Source organism: Pseudonaja textilis, chromosome 15, assembly GCF_049901715.1.
Source record: "Pseudonaja textilis isolate UNSWEBS1 chromosome 15, rPseTex1.2, whole genome shotgun sequence".
NCBI classification, from domain to species: Eukaryota; Metazoa; Chordata; class Lepidosauria; order Squamata; family Elapidae; genus Pseudonaja; species Pseudonaja textilis.
Window position 1 is genome coordinate 3606306 of NC_142004.1, and position 24939 is coordinate 3631244.

The following is a 24939-nucleotide window of genomic DNA, read 5'->3' on the forward strand; positions in this document are numbered from 1 at the left end:
GAGCTTGTTGGCGTTCCAACGGTTGGAAGGACGCCGTTGTGGTTTTGTATCTCACCGTTCTCTTGTTTTCATCTCTCCTTTAGTTTATGTCGCAGGGAAAAGGAGCTGGCAGCTATCCGCCCACCACCCCACCAAAGCCGGGCAGCCAGTTGGACAGCATGCTTGGAAGCCTCCAGTCTGACCTCAACAAACTTGGAGTAGCAACGGTTGCCAAAGGCGTCTGTGGAGCATGCAAGAAGCCAATCGCCGGGCAGGTGAGCCTCAAGGAGAGTCATTTCCGCTCTTACCTTTTTGAGAACTAGTTTGGTGTTGGGGTGAAGGGGTTGGATGAGAAACCAGGTGTCTGTGAGTTCTAGCACCGCCTCAGGCATTAAAGCTGGCTGGGTGACTTTGGGACTATCTTCAGGAGATAATGCCAGACGTGTTAACTCCCAATAAATCCTTTTGAAGTTTTGGGAGTTCGGCCGGAGACTCACGATTTAAGTGAGGGTAACTGCCGGAATCCTGACACTATGATTGGATCGGACCGCAGGCGGCGCAATTCCAGATGGTCCAGGCCAAAAATGTCAAGCCTGGAGGCGTAGGGAATACTACTGTGAGTAGAGGAGTGGAGTACTCTTCTCGGGAAATACCTCTGAACCCGCTCCATTATATTAAAACCCGATATACAGTGCGGGTTCTAGGCCAATGAGCTGTATTCGAGAATTGGTCTGGCAAAGATTTTGTATGCCCTAGTTAACAATGCAACGTTGCCGGAGGAGAAGCTTTGCAAAATAAGATTAACAACTCTTAATGCCTTTTTGTTTTGTTGTTTCTCTTTTTCTCCCACCCTAGGTGGTCACAGCCATGGGGAAAACGTGGCACCCCGAGCATTTCGTTTGCACCCATTGCCAGGAGGAAATCGGCTCCCGGAATTTCTTTGAGCGGGACAGCCAGCCCTATTGCGAGAGAGATTATCACAACCTCTTTTCGCCCCGCTGTTACTACTGCAACGGTCCCATCCTGGATGTGAGTCCCTGAGATCTGACGTCTTTACTATTCATTCATTTTTTTCTTTTTTCTTAATCCGTTTCCTCTAGAGCAGAGCTCTCCAAACTTGGCAGCTTTAAGATTTGGGGACTGGTGAATGATGGGCTTATTCATCCTTTGTGATTTCTTCTTCTCAGAAAGTGGTGACGGCCCTGGACCGAACATGGCACCCTGAACACTTCTTCTGCGCACAATGTGGAGCGTTCTTTGGACCCGAAGGTATGGACACTGGACGTTTTTGCATGGAGCTTGGGGCCAGATCTGTCACTTGTCCTCAAGAACTCAACGTTGGGTCTTAGGACTTGATACACCAATTCCGTGAGGAGTCCTCGATGCTCTCTCAGCTCGCTCTCACAAGCAAGCCCAGAAAGCACCAAGGAGCCCACACTCCTCCTCCTCCTCTTCCTTCCCCAGTTCCTCCTCTCTGCCCCACTCCCTTCTACCACTGATGATGTTACCTAGTTTGGGTCATGAAACGTCTGTGAGAAAAGGGAGGAGGAGGAAGAGATTGTGGGATCCTTGGAGCTCTCTGAGCTGGATTGTTTTCTTGAAGACATTTCATTACCCAACTAGGCAACATCATCAGCGCTAGAAGGGAAATGAGGTTTGCAGAAGGGGGAGGAGGAGGAAGTGGAGAAGGAGGAGGAAGAAGATTGTGAGTCCATGGTGTTCTCTGAGCTTGGTTGTTTTTTCCTTGCAGACATTTCATTACCCAGCTAGGTATCAACATCAGTGCTTGAAAGAAATCTGCTTCTTAGTTTATATTCTGATGGCTTCCACGGTCAGTTTTGCCCAAAGTGGCCTCGCAGGTTCTTTGAGTTGTTGGCCTGTTTACTGTTAGATTGTTGGTCCAGGGTTATTATGTTAAATTATACATACAATATATTATTCAACGCAAAGTTGGCTCAGGCTGTGAAGCGGTGTATAAGTCTAAGTGCCCTTGCTTTGCTCTTCCTTTTCCCCTCCCTCCCTCTCTCCTTCGCTTCCTGTGCAGTAGTTAGAAAGCAGTATTGCAGGCTAACTCTGCCCACTGCCAGGAAGTTCGATCCTGACTAGCTCAAGGTTGACTCAGCCTTTCTGTCCTTCCGAGGTCGGTAAAACGAGGACCCAAATTGTTGGGGTTTGCAAGAGGCTGACTCTGTAAACTGCTCAGAGAGGGCTGTAAAAGCACTGTGAATCAGTATATAAGTCTAAGTGCGACTGCTACTTCTTTGCCCTTCCTTCTTTCCTTCCTTCCTTCTTTCCTTCCTTCCTTCCTTCCTTCCTTCCTTCCTGTGCAGTAGTTAGAGAGCAGTATTGCAGGCTAACTCTGCCCCCTGCCAGCTGTTCGATCCTGACCAGCTCAAGGTTGACTCAGCCTTTCCGTCCTTCCAAGACCGGTAAAATGAGGAGACCCAGATTGTTTGGGGCAAGAGGCTGACTCTGTAGACCGCTTAGAGAGGGCTGGAAAGGTGGCACTGTGAAGCGGTATATAAGTCTTAAGTGCTATTCTGCTCTCGATTAACCGACTTTCTGTTCTGTTTGGCTCCCAGGCTTCCATGAGAAGGACGGCAAAGCCTATTGCCGCAAAGATTACTTCGATATGTTTGCTCCCAAGTGTGGCGGGTGTGCCCGGGCCATCTTGGAGAACTATATCTCAGCCTTGAACACCCTCTGGCATCCCGAGTGTTTCGTCTGCCGGGTAAGAGGCCCCCGCGATGACTTCCTTTTCCATGGCAACTTTTCCAACATTTTGGAAAGGAAACGTTTTTCTCCAGTTTTAACACTAGAGACTAAAGTAATACAGGTAGTCCTTCATTTAGAACAGGTCGTTTAGTGTCCAACATTGCAATGGCACTGAAAAAAGGGCCGTTTTTCACACTTAATGACCGTTGCAGCAACGGTCCCACGATCAAAATTCAGACGGTGGACAACTCGCTCGTATTTATGACGGGCACAATGTCCCAGAGTTATGTGATTCCCCCTCCATTCTATTCTCTTCCCCAAGCAGCATATAAACTGTATATCTTCACGCAAGGCGGCAATTGTGGTTTTGTAAGTCCAGGACCCGATGCAGTGTTTGTTTTATTCCCGGGCAGGAATGCTTCACCCCGTTCGTCAACGGCAGCTTCTTCGAACACGACGGGCAGCCCTACTGCGAAGTGCATTACCACGAACGCCGCGGCTCGCTCTGCTCCGGCTGCCAGAAGCCTATCACGGGCCGCTGCATCACCGCCATGGCCAAGAAATTCCACCCGGAACACTTCGTCTGTGCCTTCTGCCTCAAGCAGCTCAACAAGGGGACCTTCAAAGAGCAGAACGACAAGCCTTATTGCCAGAACTGCTTCCTGAAGCTCTTCTGCTGAACGTCTCACACACACCCCCTCACCTCAACCCTCCGTGGTATCTCTCCTGCCAGGAAACCCTCGCCAAGTTTCTTACGGCGTCCAGCAACTCGAGTGGGTTGATGTAGGAGATAAGGAGGAAGAGGATTCGTGTGTGTGTGTGTGTGCGTGTGTGTGAATGAGATGTTCACAGCCGCTCTGGGAAGGTGGAAGAAGAGGCCCAAGGGACTACGGAGGTTGGATTATTATGACCTTTATTGTACACAACGTGTGAACAATGAGATTGGCTGAGCCTCCCTTCGTGCGCGCGCGCGTGCACACTCTCTCTCTCTCACACACACACACAGAGTGATGACCTGGGGCGTGACACAAAAATAACAAAGTCACAAAAATAGAATAAATTCCCTTTAATGCCTCCAACTTGGCCCCCAATGTCCAGTTATCCTTGGCTGGATATCAGACTCTTCCAAAAAACAGTCTACGAAGGGAAGAAATGCAGTCCGAACCCAAAGTAAAGATAATTAGAAATAAAATAAAAAAAAACCCAACATAGACCACACTGAAGTAATTACCACGGCAGGCCAGGATGATAAGTTGCAGACTTCCAAAAGATAACTCAGCACCCATCCTTGAGAGGACACCAAAACGGCTGTGTAAAATGCCCCACTTATATCATGTTCTCCCAGCTGCAACTAATGAAAAGGATCAGGGCCTTTTTCTCTCCCGTAAGCCATGTTGCTCCCTTCTCCGTTTCTCCCTGAGTGCCCTAGGATGTAGACGGGGTGGTCCTGAGTCTTCCTCTGAATGCCCAGCCGGACTGTGCCCTTCCTCCATTTCTTCCACAGCCACTGGAGCCACACTCCCACTCCCTGTCAGCTGCTCAACCTCCCCCTCAGAATCGGACACCAACAAGGGCACGACACACACCCACACCCAAACACAACTCACAGTGTGGACAGAAGTCCCTAACCCACTCCCACTCTTATTACACTAGGTGATCTTGTTGCACAATGTGCCGGCCCCCTCAAGTCTTCTGTGGACATGAAGTTATTTTAAGTCGAGGAATGTAAGTCGAGGAATACCTGTATTTACCAGAACGCCTCTTGCAAACCTTCCCAGCCAGCTTCCAGCAAGCAAACTTCCAAGGGGGGGGGGAGCTGGATTTGCTTAACAACTGAGTGACTCATTTAACAACCAAGGCAAAATGGTTGCAAAATTAGCTACAAGCTCACTTAAGAGCGGTCTTGCTGGAGCGATGGAAATTCTGGTGTTTAATTCTCGTCGCACGTCAAGGTCTGTTATATTTTTGTGGTTTTGCACCCGAGAGATGGGAGAAGTGTAAAAACCACAATTTTTTTTTTTTGCTTTTTTTGATTCTTCTCCAGCCTGTCTGGTGTGCCTGTGTAAGATTCTCCCCGGAAATGATCTTCAGAGCAATAATTTAAAAACTTTTTATATCGATGTAGCAATTTCATAAAACCTTTGGTGGTTCTTCTTTGAGCCCTTTTCCTCCCCCTTCCAGGGTGTTTCGATTGTGAGAAAAACATAACCTTTTTGCTATTAAGCTGAATGCTGTGTGTTTGGGTAAGGAATGTGGTGTGTGTGGGTTGTTGTTTTTTTTTACACTGGGTCTTGAATGCATAACAAACAAAAAAGCTTTTAAAATCTCTTATATGGAAATTTTACTTTTATGAACATTTTTCAACGGATGCTTTTTTTAAGTATCTGATTTCTTCTGGGCAGGACCCTAAGCTATGTTGGTTCCTGTCTTTATGAGCCTTGATGCTTTCTTAAAACCAACTATTAATTATATATAAATGTATATGTAAATCCTTTTTTGTAAACGGGGGGGTGTCGGAGAAGTGGAATCTATTAGGAGATGTATGTATATTGTCTTTCTTTTTTTCTTCTCTTTTTGCTTGTTGAGTAGTTTTTTATGGATCAGGGTTCAACTGGAATGGATTTTTGTAAAAAAACAAAAAAAACAAAGACGAGAAAAAGACACATCCGCCGGTTTCATCCTGGATTTTCAAAAAGAGCCTTAAGTTCATTTAAAAAGCACACGTATGAAGATATTTGCTTTTAAGTTCCAGTCCATTTCAGACGTTGCTGTTGGAGAGCGGTTTGCCATGTCAATTTTACCCTTTGATGGCTAGAATTTTTCATGTCTTTTGCCTCACTGGCTCACTAAGCTAAGAGAAGCAAAAAAATTTGGACTGCTTGAGGGTGTGTGTGTGTGTGTGTGTGTCCTTTTAGGATCAAACTGGAGATATTCTCTCCCACCGTTTGCGGAAAATCGGTCGCTTGTTTGGAGAAGTACCCTGCGCCGTTCCATGCATCGGAGTCTTCAACGCATTTTTTTCATGGACTCTCTGAGCCTTTTTTTTTTTTTTTTAAGGGGGAGGCGTTTTTCAAAGCCTGAAAGGTGGTCTCGGTGGTTAAGACGTTGGGTTTTGTCAGCCAGAAAACTGGCAGCCCCGATTCGAGACCCTGGTTCGTGACGGGGTGAGCTCCCGTCCTCACCTCAGTTGCTGCCCACTTAGCAGTTCGAAAGCGTGGGAGTTCGAGTAGATCAATAGGTACCACTTTGGTGGGAAGGTAACAGCGCTCCGTGATGGCATACTGGTCACATGACCGTGGAAACGTCTTTAAAGGGAGAGCGCTGGCTCAACAGCCTTGAAACAAGGATGAGCAGCGCCCCCTAAAGTCGGCAACGACTAGTGGAATAAAATCTGCAGGAATTTTCCTTTTCCTTTTTTCTTTTGTTTCCAAAGCCTGAATTTGGGCTAAAGGCTCTTTCAAAATCCCAGCTGTTTTATTTCGCTTTCAACCTGAGAAGGCCCATTGAAAGGTTTGATCTCTTAGGACAAAAAAGAAAAAAAATGTGCCTTTTCCCTCATTTTCCGTGCTTTTTAAAAAAAAAATTCCCATCTTTTGGAGTGGACTATCCTACGCTACTGTAGCTTTGGCATTATAGGCAGTTTAAAAAAGAAAAAAAATTCCTGTTCTTGATGCTCTTTAAAAAAGAAAAAAAAAACCTCTCTTAAGTGCCTCAAAATGAAGTGGCTCTTGATGAAAACTTCAGCTATTCTGCTCAGGAAGAGAAGGGGAGGTTTTCCTGTGGAATTATATTTCTCTCCCCCCATTTTCTGTATTCCTTTTTTGCAATGCATTGTCGCCCTTCTTAAAAGTCATTGTGATGATGCTAAATAAAGATTTGGAGACAGGCTTGGGTGTCATTTGTAGCTTAGCCTGTGCTGTTCCGACCCAGGCTTCCTAAACCGTAATTGTGCGCACACTTATTTTAAAAACCAAGACTTATTTTATTGCAGATGAAAATCCCCGAGATAAGCACACACCTTTCAGTGCTGCCAAAAACAGAAGTATCAAATGAACTAGAAAAGAAACCAACCCTTGTACAAAAAGAACCAACCGAAGTGCAAAGAGAATGACTCTGAATCGAACGAACGACTTTGCTTCCTGCAAAGGTTTCATCATCTTGGCCTGTCCTTTATCCCTTGTGGGAGGGGCAATCCCCTCCCAGCCTTACTCCCGAGTCTCCCCTTTTGTCTTAGCCACTCTCGCCTTCTGGCAGCCCTGCGCACACGCACACTGGGAACAGGCTCCCCTGGGTCCTCTGCCTTGCTGCTGCCAGATTCTGGAGGCTCTGGGTCTGCACCCAACTCCCAGATTGTCCTGACCCCACCTCTGCATCGGATGCAGGACCCTTGTCCGAGTCCTCTCCAGACTCCCAGACTGGTCCCCGTTCTTCCCCACTGTCCGATTCCACTGCTGTCTGCACCGACTGCCGTCAAACCACAACATGTTTGTGCCTGAGTGTGGGGATGAAAATGGAACACACATTTTGGGATGGTGGGGGGCAGGCAGAGGATGGAAAATTATCCTTTCCAATAGCCCCATGTGGGCAGTTGACTTTAAGGGATCCCAAGTCAATCAAATCTGGAAAAGGATCACTTCTCATTATTAGCAGCACCTTCAGCCAGGATCCCCTTGGTTTTTGCCCTGAATAACAGGATTTGGGAGGGACCTTGGAGATCTTCTAGTCCACCCCCTGCTCAAGCAGGAGACCCCGTCTCATTTCAGAGCAGTGGCTGTCCCGTCTCTCCTTGAATATTTCCAGTGAAGGAGCCCCCATATCCAGGAAGCTGCTTCAGTTCCCAAAAGCAACCGAACTTCCTTTTTTTTTCCCCTTGAAGACATTTTGCTTCTCATCCAGGAAGCTTCTTCAGTTCTAACGGAAGAATCGTGAACTCTCCCCACCATTCAGTTAGAACTAAAGAAGCTTCTTGGACCAGAAGCAAAATGTCTTCAAAGAAAAACTAAGGAAGTCCAAGTTGACTCTTGGGAGGAAAAAAAACCCCTTTGGTACTGACCTAGATGACCCATAGCTGAATCTGTCACCATCTAGCTTAACCTGGTGTTTCATCTCTCGAACGTTTTATTTCTTATTTATCTATTAAATTTATTTGCATCCTTGGTTCTTGTTCCCCTATGGGGCTAGAAAAAGAAAAAAAAAAGTTTTTCCAACCAAAACTAAACTTTTCCGTGCTGCTGAACTCCAGATCAGCAGCAAGCAACGAAATTTAATTTTAATATAGACCGATTAGCATGCATTGAAAGTGACAATGAAAGTCGTAAGTTCCAAGTCATTTAAATCACAGAACCCTTTCTTTGAGTGACGGTCCCAGCCAGCCTATCAGACCGGAGGGGTGGGCCTTAACCGCGCTCCTCCTCTTTTAACTTTCTTTCTCCGCCTCCTCTTCCACGGCTCGCCCAATCCGTGCAGGGAAAAAAGGCGGGGCCGGGCAGAGGTCGCCCGCTGATTGGTCGCGGCGTCCTGGGTATAAAAGGCGGCGGCGGGACTCGCGCTATTCCTTTTCTTCCACGGAGGCCTCGTGAGGTAGGTGGGCGCTGCAGGCCACGCGGGCGGCAGGCTTCGCGGCCTACTCCGGGCGGGCCTGATTTCTCCCTTCTTTTTTTCCTCCCTTCTCCAGAGAACGCCCCTGTCTTTAAACCGCCGCCCCGCCGCGCGATCCTTGGGACACCGCGATGCCCAGGGAAGACCGAGCCACGTGGAAGTCCAACTACTTCCTCAAGATCATCGTAAGTCTCGGGGGCGGGAGTTCCCCTGAGCATGTGCAGAGCGCCTGGCTGGGGAAGGGGGCAGCTGTGTCTGGGAGGGCAAACACCCCTGACAGTTGTTAGCTCAGGGTCCAGGAAAGGAGTTTTGTTCCAATTTCACTTTAAATCGTGTTTTGTTCCAATTTCATTTTAAATAGTACTTTATCTCAATTCCATTTTAAATTGTATTGTATCAAATTTTAGTAAAGTAATTTGTTTCTGGAACTTTGCACTTTCATATGGCCCAAGGGCTAATCAAGAAAGAGAGAGACAGAAAGAGAGAGAAAAAGGAAAAAAAGAAATAAACAAGATAGCATATAGATGAATTGTAGATAAAATAAAAAAATGGTATAGATAGTATATATAAAGTGAATAAAAATGGTATAGATAAAATAAAGTAGTATATATAATATAAAAAAAATAAGATGGTGTATTCTAAAATGGTATAGATAAAAAATATAAACCAAGAATTAAAATGGTGTATAGATGAAATGGTATAGATAAAATAAAATAAAAAATGGTATAGATAAAATGAATAAAATAAAATAAAAATAAGGCAGTGTATTTATTATAAAGTGGTATAGATAAACCAAGAAATAAAATGGCATATAGTAACATCAACAATAATAATGATACATCTATTAGGCCATGAATATAGAACTGTAATCACCCTATTTTAAGAAAGGGGTAAAAAAAAAAAAAGAAATACAAGAAAATGAAAATTGTATTTTTGTGGGTCCTCCCTAACTTTCCTCTTTTTTTCCTGATGTGGAATAATGTCCAAGAATAAAACCAATGGAAGGGATTTGAGTAGGTCATTTGCCTGCTTGTTTGAAGAACGACAACCCCAAATCCTTGTTTTTTTTTTATTCCTTTAGCAACTCCTGGACGATTATCCAAAATGTTTCATCGTGGGAGCGGACAACGTTGGCTCCAAGCAGATGCAGCAAATCCGGATGTCCCTACGCGGGAAGGCCGTTGTCCTCATGGGGAAGAATACCATGATGCGTAAAGCTATCCGAGGCCATCTGGAAAACAACCCTGCTCTGGAAAAGTTAGTATTCCAAAACCTTGGGGGCTGTCAAGTGTTCTAGAGCAGTAGCTCAGGTAGCTCCTTAGAATCAAGATCAGGTAAAGTATTAGTACCGCTTTATAAAACTAGTAAGGCCACACCTGGGATACTGCAACCAATTTTGGTTACCGTACTATCAAAAAAAAGAGGTTGAGACTTTGGAAAAAGTTCAGAGAAGGGTAACTAAGATGATCAACGACCTGGAGACTAAAGCATACATAGAACGGCTGCAAGATTCGGGTTTGGCTATTCTAAAAAAAAGAATTAGGTGACCTGATAGAAGCGTTGCAGTATTTGAGGAGGTCAAATTATTCGCCAAAGCATCTGAAGGGAGGACAAGCAAAGGATGGAAACTAATCAAGGAGAGTCAGCAACCTAAGACTAAAGAGGAACTTCCTGACAGTGAAAAGAATTAACCAGTGGAACTCCTTGCCTCCAGAATTTGTGGGTGCTTCATCACTGGAGGTTTTTAAGAAGAGGCCGGACAGCCACTTGTGTGAAATTGTATAGGTTCTAGTGAGCAGAGGGCTGGACTAAAAGACCTCCAGGGTCCCTTCCAGCTTTCTTCACCATGGGCCCCTTTTAAATACCTTCAGGGACTCACAGGGCTTAACTGAAGATTTAAAGCACTAAACTACATCAATTCCCCTACCCCAGGGGGTTCGAGGATTACAGGTAGAGAACCACTGTTTTAGAGGAATTCTTCGTTGTGTCCAACAGAATTAAAGACTTGGTTGTGGACAGGGCCCCAACAACTCTTAGCTTTTTCTAAAATAAGCACAAGCCAGTCCTTGCACCTGGGGAAAAAAAAAGTTTGAAAAGGCAAGATGCCAAGCTAGAAACAGGAGACTTAATCCTAGGCTGCCCTAGGCATAAAAGCCGGCTGGGTGACTTTGAGCTTACCTCACAAGGTTGTCAATGAGGAAAATATAAGAGGAGGGAATATTAGGTGTGTTTGTGGAATTTAAAAAATCATTAATTTTCTGCTCACAAAGTAGTTCGGCCCAGACATAAACTTGACTCGTCTTGTAAGTCTCTGGGTTTCAGTTCTGTGAAACACGGCCAACCCAGTCCTTTTCCATCAGCCTGTATTGCTAGCTTTTAATGACTACCCGAATGAGTCATGACATCTTTTGTTGCAAAGCAAGAATTTAGCAACAGACCTGCCTTCCTTTTGACTCTGGTCCTGTAGCCAAACGAGGTTGCCTTTCTGAGTTAGTAAATCGGTCCAAAATTAGCTTTCTGTCCGGCAAGTGGTTAGCGCGCATTCTTTTAAAGTTGCTTGGTGGAATGATGAAAAATTAACATTGTGTTTTTAGGCTGCTGCCTCATATCCGTGGGAATGTGGGCTTTGTGTTCACCAAGGAGGATCTGACTGAAATCAGGGATATGCTGCTGGCCAACAAGGTAAACGGGTGTATAAATGAGTTGAGCTTTTCTTGGTGTAGCCGAGCTGAGGATAAATATTTGTGCGTTCTTTTTTTCTCTAGGTGCCAGCTGCTGCCCGGGCTGGAGCAATCGCCCCCTGTGATGTCCTTGTGCCAGCTCAAAACACCGGCCTGGGTCCGGAGAAGACCTCTTTTTTCCAAGCTTTGGGCATCACCACCAAAATCTCCAGAGGCACCATTGAAATCTTGGTGAGTTAAGAGCCCCTTGCCACGCGTTGGCTAGTGCAGTGGGCTACGGGGAAATCTACTTTTGCTAGAAATCGAGAGACTTGGGGATTCTAGCCCTCCTTCAGGTGTGAAAACTGATGAAGGTGATTAGCCCCATCAGAACTTTGAACTGCCATTAAATCATAATGGTAAGTCAAGGTCTGCCTGTAGCCAAATTTGGCTTAAGGTTGGTTTTATGCTTGGCTGCATTTTTTACTTGTTGGATCTCTTAAGGCAGCGATGGAAAAAACCTTTTTGTTGTGGTGTGCCGAAAGTGTGCTGGCACCCACAATGCAATGCGCCCCGTCCCTCCCTGCGTATGCGCGTACAACGCCCCCTTACCTGCACTACACATGTGAATGCCTCCCAGCTGGTTTTTGGCCCGTTTTCATCCTCCCGGGGGCTCAAGGGAAGCCTCTGCAGCCTTTGGAGGCTGAAAAACAGGCCTGTTTTGTCACTTCTGGTATTTCCGGAAGGCCTCTTTTTTTGGCCTCCCGAGGCTGCAGAGGCTTCCCTCGAGCCCCGGGAGGCCGAAATCAGCCTAAAATGAACTGAAAATCAGCTGGGAGGTGTGCGCATGCGCAGTGCAGGTAAGTTTGGCTGGGGCTTGTGTGCCCACACAAATGGCTCTGCGTGCCACCGGTTTGCCATCACGGTCTTAAGGCCACCAAACTCCAAGAAGACTGGCTTCTTGTTTGCAATTCAGTCAATACACATAGAAACACATTAAAAAAACCACATAGTTGGTTTTTAAGACTAAAACAGCATGCCCAATGTGCAAAAACTGAGCAGGGGCCCCTTGGCTAGCTTGCCACAGCCAACATGCCACGGGAAGATTCACCGCAGCCATGGGAAAATTCCCCACAGGACAATTCAACTTTTATTTTGTGGCAAGCCGGCCAATATTTGTCATTCACGTTTCATCCTGTCCCTCCTTTTGCCACCCTTACAATCAATTCTTCTAGGTCACCGTTTCTTCAATATTAAACATTTTGTCCTGCAGCGAGTTGGCAGTGGCGAATTGGCCGTGAACGAGTTGTCACAGACCCTCCGTAGCGTGTTGTCAAAATTGATGTGGCTTCGTGAAACGGCCCTGTCGTTTTTCTGATCCCTCCCTCTCCCTCTCCCGTTTCTTAGAGCGACGTGCAGCTGATCAAAACCGGAGACAAAGTGGGCGCCAGCGAAGCCACCCTGCTGAACATGTTAAACATCTCGCCCTTCTCCTTTGGGCTCATCATCCAGCAGGTCTTTGATAACGGCAGCATTTACAACCCGGAAGTCCTGGATATCACTGAGGAAACTTTGCACAAGCGCTTTCTAGAAGTAAGCAAAACTAGACACAGGTGCATCGATGAATTTTCAATAACCCAGGTCTTAAGACTGCTCCCCCCACCCCGCCCCCAATTGTCCCAACAGATTAACAATGTTGGGACTGTTTATGCGACACCAATCCTAGCAGCCTTTCCTTTCAGCGGCTTCTTGAATGTGGAGGTTAGGGGAGCAGACCGAAAGCTGCGGAACCCTGTCCTGTGAATGGGATTTCCAACCCTGTCTCTTTTGTCCCTTGCAGGGCGTCCGTAATGTAGCCAGCGTTTGCCTGCAGATCGGCTACCCTACTGTGGCCTCCCTGCCTCATTCCATCATCAACGGGTACAAGCGAGTCCTGGCTGTGGCTGTGGAGACAGACTACTCTTTCCCGTTAGCTGAAAAGGTAAGTTGCTCAAGGCCTGCCAGAAAAAAAATCCGTGAGATGCAGGTGGCATGTGGAACCATGCCGTCTCCTCCAGTCCACGGAACTGGGGGCCCCAAAGGTGGGGGGCTCCTGGTTTAAGGGGTCTTGACTTCAGCATTTATAGAAGGATTGGAGTCTTCTTGCTGGCAGTTCCGAGTTTTTAGGACCTCAAATCCACGAGGCTCTTGTCCCTGGACAAGATTTGTACACAACCCGTTGAAAACCAAGCCCCCATAACTCCCCAAGTGCAGCGAGAACCTTGAGGAACTAAGCCTGCCTCTCAACGATATCTATTTGAGTTATCCTTTGCAGATAAATGTAGTTTTGGCAAATAAGGTTCACTCTGTGCTCTTTAGGATAACTGCCGCAAGAATGACACAAACTGTTGTAAGTTTCGAGGACTTAAAAGTCTGAGGCTAGTTTCCAGTCTTCTGTTTGCCTTTATTCCTTTGGGCTCAGTTCCATGTCCTTTGAACATTCTGTGGAAAGTCTGGGAAAGCAGGAATGGGATGTTTTGGCACTTGAAACACGACTGAATTTTTTTTTCCCCCCTGCAGGTGAAGGCCTTCCTGGCTGATCCATCGGCTTTTGCCGCCGCTGCTCCGGCTGTGACCGAAACAGCCGCTCCTGCTGCAGCAGCTCCGGCCAAAGAAGAAGTCAAGGAAGAATCCGAAGAGTCTGATGAAGACATGGGCTTTGGGCTTTTTGACTAACCACCTGTCCTAGGCTGAGTAGAGTGAAATTCAAAAGAAAGAAATAAAAAAGTGTACTTCTTTACCAGATCCTTTGGAAGTGGCCGGTTGAATTGTCCGAATTATTTCCGCCTGACAACCCGTGGTACTATTTGTGTCATTCTGGAGTAGAGTAGTCATTCTGCTTCGTTACATAGGTAAAATGGTTAGCCTTAATTCCAGGTTTTGAAATGGTACAACTTCTTTAAATTATGGCAACCAGAAACTTTAATAAAAAAAAAATTTTTTTTTAGAATCATTTCACTTTAAACCTCCGTTCCTGGAGCAATGGGAATAATCCTTTGCAACATTTGCATGATGATATTAGTCAAAAGTTAACTGAAGCACACTTGCATTAAGCATTTTTATTAAATTTATTGGGCACCCATCTCGTTGCAAGGCATTGAACGGTAAATAAAGCCCATGAGCTGGGCTTCTGCAGGATGCAAAGATAAAAGTTGATAATTTTGTGTGTAATGTGAACATGACTTAAAGCTAGGTCTCTTGAAATAACAATTGCAGCCGTCCCTCAACTCTGCTAAGCCTTGTATTTCATGCATTTTTAGGCAAACAATAGAACTGAAAAACTTTGATTTCCTGTTGGTTTGGCCAAATCAAATTACAGAATGCAAGTTTGAGTTGACAGTTGGTAAAGACTTTGGGGCATAATTTGCACACAGCCTCCCCCCTCCCTTAAGACATCTGGAAATTCCTAATAATTGAACTGTTGAACCAGATCGAATATTTATCCAAGTTTGAAAGTTTAGAAATAAAACTCGATCAGAGCCATTGAATTGATCATAAATGGAACAAATTACAGTCCATTGGCACCCCTTAAAAAAAGCATGTTTGTAGATGGAAAGTTACATTTTTGATTAGAACTTCGGTCTCCATTGCAACTTCTATTCAGGCAACGTCTTGCTACTCAAATTCATTTCTGATCTCATCCAAGGATTGACCTCTTAGGTGTACAGATAGTGGAGTTGCCCCATCTCTGGGCTACTGTACTGTACTTGTATAGCTACAATTAATTCAGTGAAATATCAGAACGACTGCTGAATGGTGCAAAGGGTTGAAAACTTCTGAACAAGGGGCAGATTGTTTTATGGTGTCCAGAGTGGATCTTGAAACACCAAAGATGAATACTAAAAGGCGATAATTTTTAAGTTTGATATGAACTCAGATGAATGGAAAGTGGTGTCCTTGAAAGAATATCCAGTGAGTTTATGGAGATTCTCAGCCACCCTAGTCATGGTTGTCCCACAGGTGCTTTACCTTTCACGAGGCAACTGGACTTTCTGGGTTTTTCTTTTCTTTGAAGAGGTTTCGCTTCTCATCCAAGGAGCTTCTTCAGCTCTGAAGAAGCTTCTTGGATGAGAAGCGAAACCTTCGAAGAAAAAAAAAACCCAGGAAAGTCCAGTTGCCTCTTGAAAGAAAAAAGCACCTTTGGGATATCCTAAAACATGTATTTAAAAATATTTAAATTATTTTGAAGCCAAACTCATGGGAGAAATGGACACCATGATTAGGGAAAATTCATTGCAGCTCATTAATGAGGGAAATATAATAGAAATAAAGGAAAGAAAATAAAATGGACAGAACGTTGCCCTTTTTGCGAGTCAAAATAATTCCCATCGGAAGCGTGTTCTTCCCAAAGGGAACCTCAATGCGCAGGCGCGGGCGGGCGTCCCGTGTCAAAATATGGAAGGTTTTTTTCCTCTACCCCCCCGCGCTCGTTTCGTGACGCCATCATCCTGCGCCGGAAGTGAAGCGGAACAGTTTCCGGGCGGAGCCGGCGCGATGGCGGCTGACACGCAGGTGGGTGCTGCCGAAAGGCCGGAGCGCTACGAAAGTAAAAGAGAAGCCGGACAAGGCGGGCCCGAGAAGCCGCCCTCCGCCCGGCTCGGCTCTGTTCCTCGGGCGAGAAGCCGCGTCTCCTCCGTCGGCCTTGCTTGGGCCGGTTGTAGGAGGTTCCGCGCGGGTTGCGGAGGGGCTCAAGGAGCCTCTTTCTTTCTCTTTTTCTCTCTCTCCCTCTTTCTCACGGATCCAAGCTCTTTCCTGACGCCCTCCGGAACCCGGGGACCCATGGTTCCCAGCACGGGCGGCGGGTAGCCATAGGGATGATGGGTTTTGTAGTCAACAAGTCTGGCAGGGTTTTCCCCCCCGGATTTTCAGGCTGTGAGATGGTTGGGTGGAAAAGCAGGACAGGTAGTCCTCGACTTGCGACTAGCGGAGCTCCAAAATGCACGTCGCTAAGCGAGAAATGTGCTCAGAACTTTGTTCGGCTGGGCCACGGGCGGGCCGAGAAGCCCACCCAGCCCTGGCTCGGCTCTGTACCTCTGTTGGGAAGGCGCATCTCTTCACTCTCGCTTTTCTGACTTTTCTCCCCATATTTGTTAAGAGAATTCCCCGCCGTCGTTAAGTCAGTAACACGGTTTGTTGGGTGAATCTGATAGGACTTTAGGTTCATCAGAAGGTGGCCACAGGACCTGGGGACTTTGCAACCTGTCATAAATAGGATCCAATTGTCAAACATTCACATGACCACGGGGGATGCTGCAATGGTCATAAGGGTGAAAAACAGTCATAAATCACTTTTCTCAGTGCCGTTGAAACTTCGAACGGTCACTAAATGAACTGTTGTAAGTCGAGGACTAACTGTATTTCCCTTTTTTGAATTTCTTGCCCTTCCTTGAAGCTCTGGTTGTCTTTGTGGCTTCAAGTAGATTGAAAATCTATCTTTCAATTCACAAACACAAACAATTTTTTTTTAAGTAGTGCCAATCTGCTGTAATTTCTTCATTTATGATCATGTCGATGGCTCTGATGAGTTTATTTCTAAACTTGGATAAATAAATATTTGATCTGGTCCAACAGTTCAATTATTAGGAATTTCCAGATGTCTTAAGGGTGGGAAACAGTTGTGTGCAAATATGCCCCAAAGTCTTTACCGACTGTCAACTCAATCTTGCATTCTGTAATTTGATTTGGCCAAACTCATGAGAAATCAAAGTTTCTCACAGTTGTATTATTTAGCTAAAAAGCATGAAATACAAGATTCAGTAGAGTTGCGGGACAGTTGCAATTATATTTCAAGAGACACAGCTTTGGACTTTCTTTTCATATTTATTTTAAAAGGATCACCTAAGTAGGGTAAATGAGTATGGAGCCTTCTTGGAACTGCTGAAAGGACTGTGTTGTGGAGCTGTGCTTTCTGCCCTGTGTCTCTTCACTGTTGAACACAAGCATTTTTCAATGATCTTTTCTGGATTATTCTGAATCATTTTGATTATTTTTTGCATCTCCAAAAGTGACCTCACCGGAACTATCTTCTCTTCCCCTACCCCAAATCTCTAACGTCTGTTTAGGTTTCGGAAACACTGAAGAGATTTGCCGTGAAAGTGACCACATCTAGTGTGAAGGAACGCAGAGAAATCCTCAGTGAACTTGGAAGATGCATTACTGGGAAAGGTAGTTTATGCAGCGTGTCAAAATATGGATAGTCCTTGACTTATGACCATAATTGAATCCCACATTTCCGCTGCTAAGCGAGACAGTTGTGAAGCAAGCCTTGCCCTGTTCTACAACCTTTCTTGCCACAGTTGTTAAGTGAATCACTGGAGCTGTCAGTAACAAAGTTGTTAAGCAGGATGTGATGACCCGGAGTGTAACACAAATGTAACAAAATCCAAAACGTAAATAAATGTCCTTTAATGCCTCCAACTTGGCCCCACTGTTCAATAATTCTCAGTTGGAGATAAAACGTACTCAAAAATAGTCTTCAAAAGAAAGCAATGCAGCCCGAACTTAATGAGCAGATATAGAAATAAAAAACCAAAACAAACTACGATGGCGAAATTTCCACAACAGACCAGGATAAGTAATTGCCAAATTCAAGGAGATAACAAGGCACAGTCTGTTGGAAGGATGCCAACCAAGATAACTTCAGCCCAAAATAAAACAGGCTTTGCTTCTGGCAACGCTGTGTTTTAACGGCTCTCTTATATACTAGTCTCCCCAGCTGCAACCAATGAAGGGGATCATGGCCGCTTCCTCTCTCATAAGCCAAGTTGTTTCCTTTTCTATTCCTCCCTGCATGTCCTAGGTTGAAGAGAGGATGGGCCCTTCCCCAGCCTCCTCCACCACCTCCGGAGCCACACTCCACTCCCTGTCGGATGTTCCTTCATAGGGCATTAAAACATTGTTTTTTTTATTTTAAGCATTGCTTTTCATTGAAGTGCCTGTTGAATTTGGTTTGGTCTTTTGTAGATCTGCCAGAAGGCGCAGTGAAGGGTCTGTGTAAACTTTTCTGCCTCACTCTGCATCGATACAGGTAATTATGTCAAACTGGACTTTGCTCTCTAGTTCAGATAACATTTATTTGTTTTGGCACAGTATATGGAAGCAGATTGAATGCCTTAATGATAAGACTTCTCTCTCATTTAAAACTGTCTGCTTTTTCTTTTAAGCACTGTTCCGATTGGCCATCATTTTTTTTTTTTTGTGAGATGTAATTTGTGTTTTATTGTATAGCATTGTAATGTAGGGTGCTTAACCAATTGTATAAATGAACAAAGAAATGTATATAACTTTATTTATGAATTTTCCCCCAAAACCATTCTTTTAGTTATCCCTTTCAAAAAATAATTATGGGCTTAGATAATGGTTTCACCTGACTGCCTGGAGAAATACGCAGTAAATGAGATAGTTTGGGGAAAGCATTTCTTTTCTCTTTAAAATGTCTGCTGCAAAATTGTTTATAAGGACAGAAGAGAAAGCAAAGCAGATTCCTGTAAATAAATAAGTATTCAATTTACTGATAAAACTTTATAAGTCCTTCTGGATGCAGAATTCCTGTCCAGCATTCATTTTGTCAGTTAATTATGGAAGATGGTTTTTATTCAGAAATTGAAAATCTGGCTCATATTTTGACTTTATCCAAAAGAGAGGGAAATATAAAATGCAGTTCTGTTTCAGACTTGAAACTCTAGACCTAGAAAACCTAGAACTACGTCGCCTCCAGTCCGATCTAAATTTAGTATATAAAACCATACATTGCAATGTCCTACCTGCAAATGAATACCTCAGCTTTAATCCTTCAGGCTAAAGAATAAACCTTTGCTGTTGAAATAAACGGGCAGATTATCAGGAAAGCTTGATTGAGGACAGGATATCTCCAAAGCAAATTTTTCAGCTCATAATCTCTCCCCTTCCTGTCTCTTCATTGCGGTATTTTTTGCTAGAGATGCCGCATCACACAGAGCCCTTCAAACCGCTCTACGGCAGCTTGCCGAATGCCAGCCTGAAGTGACTGCCAAGAATCTTCTGTACTCCCTGCAATCTTCAGGGATCAGCAGCAAGACTGGGGGATCCAGGTGAGGAGATCTGGGTGTTGTGCAAAGACCACATTGGCAACAGAACGGAAGAATGTAACTCCGCCTTGGCAACAGGAAGGGCATCCAGCCAGTAAATACTCAGCTCCACTCAGTTGCCCAGACTCCCACCTCGTAAGGGATTATGGGGGTCGTTAAAAGAAGGTGATGATGAGGTGATCAGATGACCTTTGGTGTCTTGAACTGTTTGTCCCTGGTCATCATACACATGGTTGAGGAAGTTGTACCAAATTGTAGCAACGGGCAATGAAATGAATCAGTGGTACATTAGAAGTGTGCAGCTTGGTTCAGCTTTAATCCTTCGGCTTGCTCTGTCACGTTTGACTGACTTTCCCATCTGCACCAGCGATGGGAATCCCATGATACTGCCAAAACTCCCGTGTTTTTTCCTTTCTGTCTCAGCAAGAGCAGTGGATCTGCAGCTTCGCTGGCTCTCTCGTGGACCTGCCTGCTCGTTCGCATTGTCTTCCCGACACACGACAAGAGGCATGGAGAAACCTGGGAGAAACTGGTATGAAGCCTTGATCCGCCTGTGACCTTTTACCCTTAACCACGGTTGGATGACGGGTAGTCCTTCGTGGACCTTTAGGACCACAACTGAGCCCCCAAGCTTCAGTTGCTAAGCGAGTTTTGCTCCATTTTATGATCTTTCTTGCCACCATTGTTAAGTGAATCACTGCGGTTGTTAAGTTAGGGTTACAGAATTGAATTGGCATCGTTCCGTCTCAAGAGACGATGGTATTGTGCGATGAAACCGGTAACTGCCACTTCCCGTTTTGTTTCCTTGCTGTATGCAAAGCTGGAGTGTCCTTTCCAGAACACGAGGCCTGGATAATTTAATATGGAGGATAAACTCTGGAGGATAAAATAGATAGATAGATAGATAGATAGATAGATAGATAGATAGATAGATAGATAGATAGACAGATGATAGAGTAGATGGATGGATGGATCGATGGATGGATGATAGATAGATAGATAGATAGATAGATTGATAGATTGATTGATTAGATAGGCAGATAGATAGGCAGATAGACAGACAGATAAATGGACCCTGTTGAGAGAGCTGTGAGTAGAGCGGGAGTGATACAACATCACCTGAATTGGCACCCTTCAGTCTCAAGAGACTATGATATCATGCTATGAAACTGGTAACTGCCACTTCACGGGATTTGTAAGAATCATTAAAAGGTTTCTGTTCCCTTTGGTTCGTGTTTGTTTTATTGGAAAAGGGTTTGGGTCAGAACACACAGTCATGAACTGCTTCCAGGATTCTGGCTCCGGATTTTCCCTCGAGGTTGACTCCTGAAGCCTTTCCCAAGAATAGACGTAGCCACAAGGCAGCGGAGGTTTGAAATCAGTGTTTCCCTTCTCCGCGAAGACCCTCGTCTCCTGTAACCCTGGAAAGGGGCCCTTACGAGGTGCTACCCACCAGGCCAGCTGGATCAAGGTTTTTTTTCCAGGAGGTATTACTCCTCCATGTTAGGGTTACTAACATGGTTCTTAAGGGTTCCCCATCTGGCTTCCCCATTGACCTGGCTTGTCAGAGGTTTGAAAAAAGGGCATCCGAATTTCGATTGTAAGTGTGGAAAATGGTCATAAGTTGCTTTTTCCGGTGTTGTTGTAACTTTAAATGGTCATTAAATGAATGGCTGTTAAGTCAAGGGCAACCTGTGTTACAGTTGGTGCCTTCTCTTCCCAACTCTCAAGGGGGTGTAATGCCTCAAAATTAAGCACCCTGTGGAGAAGAGAGAATTTAATGGGCATCAGGTCTTGGAATAAATTCTGATGAAGTAGCATTCCAAAATGACGGAAATTGTAGCAGGGGATGAGTTTTGTAGTCCAAAACGGAAGGCAAGAGTGCTAGTAGCCAAAATGCCCGGAGAACATCGTGCTGAGCATATATACAGACTTCCTGACCTCCTCAGCCCTTCCTTGATTCAAAACAATGACCCCGTGAAATTGGCTCCTGGCCAGCAGCGTCCACAAGCTAAAAACAGATTAAAGATGGCCAGTGACATTAAAGGATCCCTTGTCTTTATTAACAGGTGGAAGTCCAGTGTTTCCTTCTGTTGGAGATCCTAGGTGGTTCCCGCAAACCTGTGGTGAATGGGGCCGTGAAGAAGTTGAACAGACTCTGGAAAGAGGTGAAGTTACATTTTCTTCAAACAGCACTCGAGGTTCAGAGTTTCAGTTAGGCCTGTCTTATCTCGCATCTCCCGGATATGTTGAGTATCTTGACCGGACATGATAGAAACCATGATCTAATAAAGGGGTCGCCAACCTTTTTGGACCTCAGGGACCACCAAACTCATAATTTTAAATCCCGCTGAGTAGAGACCCTGTGAAAATCCCCCCAAAAAGTCTGCAGGAAAATCCCCCATCCCGTTTTCCTACCGATCGATCATTCTTTATTTGGGATCGCAGGATACCGTCTCCAACTCCGTTCTCAGGGGGAGAGAGAGAGACTTTTGGCATCATGCAAGGAAAGCAGCAGAAGTCTCTCCCCCAAATTCCGCCAGAAATGAGTCTTTGTGAGACTTGTCATGCCGGTGCAGCCTCTTGGAGCAGGAGGCCTTGCAGGGTCCCAAACACTCATTTCTGGCGGAGTTTGGGGTAGAGAAAGAAAGACTTTGGCTGCTTTCCTTGAGTGCAGCCAAAAGCAGAAGAAGAGAGAAAAGAATGGCCAGTCTAGTTTCCCCCCTCCGCCCATTCCCCCCTCCCCTTACTACCTCATGTTGTTTGCAATGCTAGCGATGCAAACCTTGTGTTCCCGCGGGCCACGTGGATGGCGCAGCCTTGTGTTCCTATGCAGCTTGGATTGCTTGCTTTGGGGGTGACATTTCTTTACGGACCAACAGTGGTCCCCAGCCCACCGGTTGGCGACCACTACTGCAATACATTGAGGCAGTGTTCATAACCCCAACAACTTTTAAGATGTTAAAATGCTGGGCTGACGATCGGCAGGCCGGCATTCGAGACCCATTGCTGCCTCGGGGCAGAGTGAGCGCTCGTCCCACGCTCCCGCTCCTGCCAGCCCAGCAGTCCGAAAGCAGACAGTCGCAAGTAGCTAGATAGGTATCGTTTTGGTAGTCAGCTTCACAGAGACCCAGCCGGACGTCCCCTAGACAACAGTGATGTCACAGCAAATCCTTTCACCACGGAACCACTTCAGCATTAGTAATGCTAATAATTCCAATGCAGAAATATTGGTATTAATAACTCCCAGAATTGCCTAACCAGCACGTTTTGCGGGGGGGAATTCTGGAAGTCTACCTATCTTCAAAGTTGCCAAGACTGAGAAATCTGCATCGGGGTGTAGGATTTGCAGGTCGAAACAGGTCTTTTTCTTCTCACGTGCAGTTATTTATTTTCCTTTGACCTCAGAATCCTGGGCTGGCGGATCAGTATCTCTCCATAATTCTTCATTTGGAAGCCAACCAGGGATATGCGATCATGCTGGGCTTCCTTGTGCAGTTCTGCACCAGCCAGAAAGATCTCAGCACCATCAATAAACACAAGGTCAGTTTTTTTTAAAAACGGCCATTTGGGGTTGGAGAAAGATAACGGCTGCTTCGCAAATGGCTGACGGTGTGGTAGAGCGAGATACAGGTAGACCTTGACTTACGATTGCAGTTGAGCCCAAAATTTCCGTTGCTAAGCGAGACAGCGGTCAAGCGAGCTTTGCCTCATTTTACAACCTTTCTTGCCACTGTTAACTGAATCGCTGCGATGAATAGAAATAGGAATAGAATACAATAGGAATAGAAGAAGTAGTTGAATTAACACCCCGTGTTCTGTTGTGTTGTTCACTGTCCCGTATACGGAACTCTGAATTCATATCATGTCTCTCAGCTAATCCTTCTGGCTATTCCGTGGAAGAGAGTGCATTCTTTTTGGCTAGGTTGTTGTTACATGTCAGTGTCACGGTTACTTTCATTACTCAGGCTGCCCTCCTTGATTTCTATGTGAAGACCATCCTGATGAGCAAGACTAAACCTCAGAAGCACATCCTGGTGAGAGAAATCCCTCCAAAGTTTTAGTTTAGTTTGCTTTATTGTCATTGCACCTGGTACAACAAAATTAAATACCATCTTCGGTGTCCATTATGACTGAAAATAAACACAAATGTACCCCCTTCACATTCTGTACATTGAATTGCAAACCCCTGACATTGCATTAATATTGCACTAATATTGATAATTCAAAAAGAGCTCCTGCCCTGGGATAGAAGCTTGTTTTTCAGCCTATTTGTCCTTGATTTTATTATTATCCTGAACCATCTGCCAGATGATAATAGTTCAAATAAAGGGGTGCTCAGGATGAGATATATCTTTGAGGATGTTTTGAACTTTCTTAAGGCAGCGGGAGCGATAAAGCTCTTCCAAAGAGGGGAGAGGGCAACCAGTGATCCTCTGGGCAATGACCTTAACCTGTGACATCCTATCTGCCCCGGTGCAATTGGCAAACCATACAGAGGTGCAGTAAGTTAAGATACTCTCTCTGGTGCAGCGGTAGAAGGTCCCCAGCAGTTTTCCATTCAGTTGTTGTTTCCTGAGAAGCCTCAAGTAGTCTAATCTCTGCTGGGCCCTTTTAACCAGGGCTGCAATGTGAGCACCCCAGGTCAGGTCCTCTTTCAGGGTAACACCCAGAAAACTGGCCACTTGCTCCACTTGGTCTCCATCGATAAGCAAGGGCTGGATGTCTGATCTCTTCCTTCTATAGTCCACTATGAGCCCCTTCTTCTATTGATGTTGAGGACCAAGTTATTGTTTCCACACCACGAAAGCAACTGTTGGCCCACCTCATCTCGGTAGGCAGACTCATACCCCCCCCCGAGATGAGTCCCACCACTGACAAAAGCCCCCAAACCATGAAGTAGTTGTGCTAATTTGGCCCGGTAAACTCTGCGTAGTCTTGGCAGTGCCGTAAGCCAATTTTAGCAAAAGCTTCTGTAGGTCTGAGTCTGCTTTGCCTATGGCATCTGAGGTCCAGATCGTCCTTGGCTTAGGACCACAACTGAGCCCAGAATTCATGTCTCTAATTGAGAGTTTTGATTAACTGAGTTTCGTCCCGTTTTACGGCTTTTCTTGTGAATCGCTGCAGCTGTTAAGTTAGTCACAGGGTTAAGTGAATCTGCCTTCCCCCGTTGTCTTTGCTTCTCAGGAGGTCACAAAAAGGGGATCGCTTAGGACACTGCAGCCATCATAAATATGAACCAATTGCCAAGCATCCAAATGTAAATCACCTGACCGTGGGGATGCTGCAACAGTCGTTAGGTGTGAAAAATGGTCATAAGTCACTTTTTTCAGTTCCGTGGCAACTCTGAACGTTCACTAAAACGAACCTCCCAAAGGTGCCCAGATGGTTGGGGGCCATAGGCTGACTCCAAACCTTTTAGAGAGGGCTGTGAAGCACTGTGAAGTGGTACATAAATTTTTAAGTGCTATCGCTATTAAAGCGGTGCTGTTTCCTTGCAGGACAATTGCGCTCCTCTGCTCCGCTACGTGTCTCATTCCGAATTCAAGGACCTCATGTTGCCAGCCTTGCAGAAATCTCTCTTGAGGAGCCCAGAGAACGCCATTGAAAGTGAGTGATTTGAGGGAGACCTATGTGAAGGATAGCTAGTATGAGTGGATCAGAATCCTGCTGATAGGAGATCCCAGCAGGGGTAGAAAATTAGTATTTACTTACATTTATTTAGGGCTGGCACCGTAGCTTCCAGGAAGGGGGATATCTGTAACCTTTTGCATTGGACCTTTCGTGCCTTGTTAAAACACAGCATTGCCAGAAGCAAAGCATATTTTATTTTGGGCTGAAGTTATCTTGGTTGGCGTCCTTCCAACAGACTGCGCCTTGTT

General features: G+C 45.4%; 3 protein-coding genes across 5 annotated transcripts in view; all 3 read left to right on the forward strand.

The window, feature by feature from the left end:
- The window catches only part of PXN (paxillin), a 45149-nt gene extending 38569 nt beyond the window's left edge, over positions 1-6580 (forward strand). For 2 of the 3 annotated variants that reach the window (XM_087913210.1, XM_087913211.1), the window contains 5 exons: positions 84-254; positions 835-1008; positions 1167-1248; positions 2562-2710; positions 3108-6580. In XM_087913210.1, the coding sequence (XP_087769336.1) occupies positions 84-254; positions 835-1008; positions 1167-1248; positions 2562-2710; positions 3108-3374 (843 nt within the window). In that variant the 3' untranslated portion in view covers positions 3375-6580. The remainder of the gene's footprint in view (positions 1-83; positions 255-834; positions 1009-1166; positions 1249-2561; positions 2711-3107) is intronic. The other variant, XM_087913212.1, reaches the window with a different exon arrangement.
- A 1666-nt stretch (positions 6581-8246) lies between these two features.
- On the forward strand, positions 8247-13734 carry RPLP0 (ribosomal protein lateral stalk subunit P0). Its single transcript, XM_026718610.2, has 8 exons — positions 8247-8274; positions 8369-8477; positions 9374-9549; positions 10887-10974; positions 11058-11204; positions 12360-12545; positions 12793-12933; positions 13512-13734. The coding sequence occupies exons 2-8, from the start codon at positions 8424-8426 to the stop codon at positions 13665-13667; spliced, it is 948 nt and encodes a 315-aa protein (XP_026574395.1). The 5' UTR covers positions 8247-8274; positions 8369-8423; the 3' UTR covers positions 13668-13734.
- A 1716-nt stretch (positions 13735-15450) lies between these two features.
- The window catches only part of GCN1 (GCN1 activator of EIF2AK4), a 51753-nt gene continuing 42264 nt past the window's right edge, over positions 15451-24939 (forward strand). Inside the window, exons 1-9 of the mRNA XM_087913213.1 lie at positions 15451-15503; positions 17054-17156; positions 17955-18018; positions 18929-19060; positions 19481-19589; positions 21127-21225; positions 22466-22600; positions 23026-23094; positions 24559-24667. Of these exons, the coding sequence (XP_087769339.1) occupies positions 15486-15503; positions 17054-17156; positions 17955-18018; positions 18929-19060; positions 19481-19589; positions 21127-21225; positions 22466-22600; positions 23026-23094; positions 24559-24667 (838 nt within the window). The 5' untranslated portion in view covers positions 15451-15485. The remainder of the gene's footprint in view (positions 15504-17053; positions 17157-17954; positions 18019-18928; positions 19061-19480; positions 19590-21126; positions 21226-22465; positions 22601-23025; positions 23095-24558; positions 24668-24939) is intronic.